Source organism: Lacerta agilis, chromosome 1 (assembly GCF_009819535.1).
Source record: "Lacerta agilis isolate rLacAgi1 chromosome 1, rLacAgi1.pri, whole genome shotgun sequence".
Classification (NCBI taxonomy): domain Eukaryota; kingdom Metazoa; phylum Chordata; class Lepidosauria; order Squamata; family Lacertidae; genus Lacerta; species Lacerta agilis.
The window spans coordinates 21,316,490-21,322,489 of NC_046312.1; the positions used below are offsets into that span (position 1 = coordinate 21,316,490).

The window sequence follows — 6,000 nt, forward strand, 5'->3', positions numbered from 1 at the left end:
AGTGTCAAAAGGGAATAAATCAGCTTGGCTTTCCTTCACTTTGGCTTCAGCATTGGAATTGCTTTAATCCTGTGGGCTTCTTCTGAATCTAAAGTTCGTGCACATCTCCCCAAATATACCAAATAAAATCTGGTTTCAATCAACGTTTTGGAAGATTGCTTAGTCATCCTAGTATTGTGAAACCCTTTGCTGGCCTAGTCTGGCACATCTGTAGAGATTCTAAAATTGGTTTATGGCTGTAGATTATATAACACGATTTACACAATCCAGCAGCATTACAAGGGGCAGGGCAGCATCAGAATCCTATTTCTGGGAAAGGACAGTTTTAGATAGGCGGCTTCCCAATGTGGGCCAAGAGTGGCAGAGGTGAGCATACAAAGCATGAATGGTACATAGGCGGAGAGCTCCTTTCTCCCATAAGCTGCATGGTGGATAAAGTCAGCTTGCCCTTGCCACACAGGACTGGTTCAGGAAGTGATATATGTATGGTGACATTCTGGAACAAGGAAGATGTGACATTGGGAAAGAAGAAGCTGGTGGAAGGGAAGGAAGATTTCAACTGGGAATTGGCTGGGGGGAAGACTGGTGGGAGAGTGAGATGAGAAGAGGGAGGATGGTGAGGAGGGGTGTGGGGTGAAGGAATTTATGAGATATATCAGGAAGGCTAACCATGGTACTCCGACGTCAGAGGGAAACATAAGATTTGGAGAAGGGAAGAAATGTTTAGGTGTTCTTTATAATAATGTTATGATTATAATATTTTTAAGGTAGGAATTAGAAGTAATAGCAGCAATAGTTTTATTAAGTTAAGAGAAAAAAGGATATAAGAACTTAAGATTTAGAATATGATTTTATGTGATAATAATAAGTTGAATGCTATAAGATGTATAAGATGTTTATTTGAAGTCTAAGATTTAAGGTGAATGATTGTTAAATTAGTTACAAAGTTACTTAAAAGTAAATTAGAATTCGAACGCAGAAGAGAGAACGAGGGAAGTCCCCCCAAATAAGATTTGAAATGAGATTATAATTAATAGATTCCTGTGTTCCTGTTTTGTTAAGGTATGTATTAGTTTTTGTTAGTTTTTGTTGTATTTGTTTTATTGAATGTGTTTATTTGTTGTTGTTCTTTATGTGGAAAAACCAATAAATTTTTATTTAAAAAAAAGGAAGTGATATATGGCAGGGAATATGATGTGAGGGTGATGGGAGATGGGAGATGGGCTGCCCTCTGTTTGTTTAGGTGGAATTCAGGTCGTGAGATGGTCCATGGGTTGTAGCCACCAATGAAACTCAAGTGCAACTAAAGAGGGTCAGTAAGCACCATAAAACTAATGTTATAGAAAATGAGTTGAGAAACATAGGTTGAACCACTTACTCATATTGACAAGTCACCAAGGAACTGCTAACTCTTCATAATCCCAAATTTACAGATATGGATGAATGCAGCTTCTCGGAATTTCTTTGTCAGCATGAATGTGTCAACCAGCCAGGTAGTTACTACTGCTTCTGCCCTGCTGGCTACGTTCTTCTTGATGATATCCGATGCCAGGGTAAGAACATTTTGCCAGCTGTATTTTTATTATTAAAAAAAATAACATTTTTCTTGAAATAATAGTTAATGAAGCAAAGGATGAACATAAGGTCTAAGCAATTAGAAATGCATGTTGGGAGCTATTGTGCAACACTGCTGAACACATAACTGCATTTGTCATTACAGTTCACAAGGTTCATTACAGTTCACAAGGTTCTTGGCCTAAGCAACCATTCTCCAGTGCAGTTAAGGATTACACAACAGGTCTCATGCTATTCCTTTTTTCTGCTCCAACTGTGAATAAAACGTCAAATCTCCCAATGACCTCAATAGAGAGAGTTGACTCCATACTAAACATGCTTGTTTACTACCGAATTGTGGACAGCAGTGAACTCATTAAAATACCTTACCAAGCAACCAGTTCTTCTGGGTATATATAGCATTCCCCCCCCCTTTACCAAGCATAACTAGAAAGTGTTGTTTGCACTGGATCCAACATAGCAAGAGATAAGCTCAGCAGGTTCTCCTCTCAACCTGTGCAGAAATGCCGTCTGTATGTAGCTTAAGTCCTCAGTCAGTGTAAATACTGTAATGGAAAGTGCAGCATCAGTCAGGGAGGATGTTGCTGGGTCCCACAGGTACATCCTGGTTCATGCTAAAATAATTCTCCAACACAGTTGTGTGTACGCTTCTTTGATAATACAGCATGAAGCAGCTATGAAGAAGCCTTATCAAGTATGAACCAGTCATCACAGTGCCTTAGCTCACATCAATATTCTCCTTCAGCACACTGATTACATTGGTGGGGAAACAAACATGGAGTGTGGCCAGTTGAGTTACATGGCTAGGTCACTGTTGCCCCACTTAAAGGAGAAAATGTAGTTGGGGGCCATAATGAAACCTCCTGGTCAAACCCCCTAATTCCCTTCAATTTTTGCTAGATCACACATGACCCAACATAGCTTTATCTCATAATTCTATAACTCCTTGAGGAGACATCACAGTGAGTTTTAATTACGTGCTTGCTTTGTTGCCTTGTGTTTAAGGTTTGAGAGTTTTGACACAATCTGCAGTGAATTGTATGGTCTCACATTTACAAGAAGCTCAGCCAATATTCATTTGCTGTTCCTTCATCCTCCTCTTCTTTGGGTACATTCAGACATGTCAAAATATTTGCGTTGATCCCCATACTCAGAACAACCCTGTTAGATTGGGCTGAGAAAGTATGACTAAAGTCACTCTGTAAGCTTTATGGTGGGTGGAGATTCAGCCCCTGAAAACACTGGAAACACTATAGTACATCATAAAAGGTAAAGGTAAAGGACCCCTGACAGTTAAGTCCAGTCGCGAACGATTCTGGGGTTGCATGCTCATATCGCTCTATGATATGTCCGCAGACAGCTTCCGGGTCAGGTGGCCAGCATGACTAAGCCGCTTCTGGCGAACCAGAGCATCACATGGAAATGCAGTTTACCTTCCTGCTGGATTGGTACCTATTTATCTACTTGCACTTTGCCATGCTTTTGAACTGCTAGGTGGGCAGGAGCTGGGACTGAGCAATGGGAGCTCACCCCATCACACGGATTCGAACCGCTGACCTTCTGATCAGCTTTATACATGGGTAGCATCTTGCAAGACTCTTTGAGATGTGTTTTAGTTAAATAGTTTTCTGTGCCACAAGTGCTAAGGGGTTAAAACACTTATTAAAATATACCAATATTTACTTTTATTTTTTGCATTTTAGATATTAACGAATGTGATGTTGGGAACCACACTTGTACCTTGCAACAAACATGTTTTAATGTCCAAGGAGGATTCAAATGCTTAGACCCAATAAGGTGTGAGGAGCCTTATATCCTGATCAGTGAAAAGTGAGTAATATCTTCATAGAAATAGGAGGATATTTATCTTTTTCAAGAGGGAGGCGTGTTCTGTTTGGACTTTCTGCTGCTAGCTTTGTGTTACACAATTCAGATTTTAGGGATCTTTCTCTGATTCCTTCTTAGGTGTATGCATGAAGTGAGAATATAACTGACAGAAAACTAGAAAAATGGGTTTCACATGGCTATGCTCATCAGGAAGCTAGAACTACCTGTGGCTCGTTGCTGAGTGCATACTCAGTGGCAAACCCAGGTCTATTTCTGTGTATCTGGCCATTAGCTTAAATAAAAATCTAACTCTTAACGGCATGTATCCCCTCCTATAATAGTACATTCATCCTTGTGAGGATGAAATGAGTTGTAGACCTTCCCTGACCTCATGGCATTCTTTATTCAGTCTATGTATCTCATCAGGCTCACTTCAAGTCCGCTCCCTTCTGCACAGAAACATATGAAACTGCCTTTTATGCAGAGTCAGGCCATAGGTCCAGCTATGTCAGCATTGCTGCAGAAGTGCTTTGTTGAGTGTAGCCACTGCACTAGCTTTCTCACACAGGTGGGTCATGGTTGTTTACCTGGACAGATGAGGTGACAAGGAAGTTGGCATGGCTTCCAGTGCTTCTACAAGTGAATCTGCACCACACCAGCCACCTCCCAGTCCACCTCCCAGCAAGCAACCTGATAGGAATCTAGCAGAGCATCTTCACCCCAGCCAGTGAGCTGCTTCTGAATTACTGATAGCCGCTCTTTGGGGTTTCAGGCTGAAGCCTTTCCCAGCCATATCTGAAGATGCCTGGGATTTAATCTGGCACCTTCTGCATGCAAAGAAGATGTTCTAAAACGGATGTCCCTTTCCCAGCTTGTTTTAGTCACAGCGTGGTTTACACAAGAGTTTTCAGCAGCAATAGGTTCTGCTTCTCCTTGATCCCGCATTATTCCTTTTTCTATCTGCACTCTGAGTCCATCATTCCTGGAGATGCAGATTGCTCCTTCCCACTCATCAGATGATAGATGCGATGAGCAGGGGAGGGTCAATTTTGGTCCCATTTTGCATCAGGCCCCCTTGCTTGCAATTTGCGTGGGCAAAGCCTGCACTTAAGGTAACAGACCTTAACAGAGCCAATGTATTGCCTTGCCTGCCCCCAAGATGATGTTATAAGAACTGCTTTCTTAGCTTCTTTTAACAGTTAACAGGCATAAAATATAAAATTCCCTGTCAGGCCACCAGATGGCAAAATACTCAACTGTATTTCTAGTTAAGCTAGAAATATTGTATGCTTATGAAGAAATAAGAGCAGGTCTTATTAGTCATTCAAATGTCTTCAAAGTTGAGCTGTCAATTAGTGCTATTCTATAGAGGATGTTGATGGCACATTGTTTGTGTGCCTCTCTTGATTCAAAATAATGCATTTAAGGTTTAAGAACCCAAGTATAAATGGTATGTGCATATTAATTTAGGTCTTGTAAACTGTAATATCACTTGGTCAATAAATGGATTGATGTAACTGTTATAAACTGATTAATCTAACAGGTGATTGACCACAAATTTGTTGATAAACACTTGTAACACAGCAGGTTGTAGATTATAAAACAGGTTATAGAGAAAACTGAAGTTGAGGATGCAGAGGTTGCGCTATGCATTCAAATACTAGATATCCTTTCTTGCTAAGCAACACAAAACAATTTCTCTTTGGAAATTTGCTCAATGTCAGACATACAGTAGCAACAATAATAATTAGTAGAGTGAATAACTCATTCAGGAAAACATATGCCATTAATTTTCAGAGTACTGCATGACTCTCCGTTGTTTTTGGTGGCAATACTACTACTACTAGTAACAATTTCTGTTCTTCCAGTCACTGTATGTGCCCAGCTGAAAATCCTGGTTGCAGAGACCAGCCATTTACCATTTTGTACAGAGACATGGATGTTTCAGGGCGCACTGTGCCATCTGATATATTTCAAATGCAAGCAACGTCCCGCTACCCTGGTGCTTATTACATCTTCCAGATAAAATCAGGAAACGAAGGAAGAGAATTCTACATGCGTGTAAGTGGGACAGGATCTTGCATGGCAGATTCTTTTATCATCATCATCATCATCACTTTGAATACTATTTAAAACCTCAAACTCTCTTTGTGTCTTCCACACAGCAAACTGGACCTATCAGTGCCACTCTAGTGATGACCCGTCCTCTGAAGGGGCCACGTGACATTCTCCTGGACCTGGAGATGATTACTGTTAACACTGTCATCAACTTCAGAGGAAGCTCCGTCATTCGGCTGAGGATATATGTATCACAGTATCCCTTCTAAACCAAGAGTTTCATTGCTTTCTTTTGTAACACACACACACACACACACACACACACACACACACACACCAGCTGAAAAGGGCATTTTCCCTTTTCTGCCAGAACTTTCTTCTCAGGAGTCAGTGCGTCTAATAACTCAACATGAAATCAGCATTCAAAGTTGCCATAATGGCTCATATTACAATGATGGGCCAGACCTCCTCCTCATGGTTTGAAACCACCTGAGCATTACATTGCCAATGGATTCCATAGGCATTTCTCCTGCAATGATC

At 40.8% G+C, this 6,000-nt stretch overlaps 1 protein-coding gene across 2 annotated transcripts in view; it reads left to right on the forward strand.

Moving 5' to 3' along the window:
* The window catches only part of FBLN5 (fibulin 5), a 52,366-nt gene extending 46,608 nt beyond the window's left edge, over window positions 1-5,758 (forward strand). For both annotated transcript variants that reach the window (XM_033141023.1, XM_033141031.1), the window contains 4 exons: window positions 1,434-1,553; window positions 3,279-3,405; window positions 5,271-5,463; window positions 5,568-5,758. In XM_033141023.1, coding sequence (XP_032996914.1) covers window positions 1,434-1,553; window positions 3,279-3,405; window positions 5,271-5,463; window positions 5,568-5,729 — 602 coding nt within the window. In that variant the 3' untranslated portion in view covers window positions 5,730-5,758. The remainder of the gene's footprint in view (window positions 1-1,433; window positions 1,554-3,278; window positions 3,406-5,270; window positions 5,464-5,567) is intronic.
* Window positions 5,759-6,000: the final 242 nt, after the last annotated feature.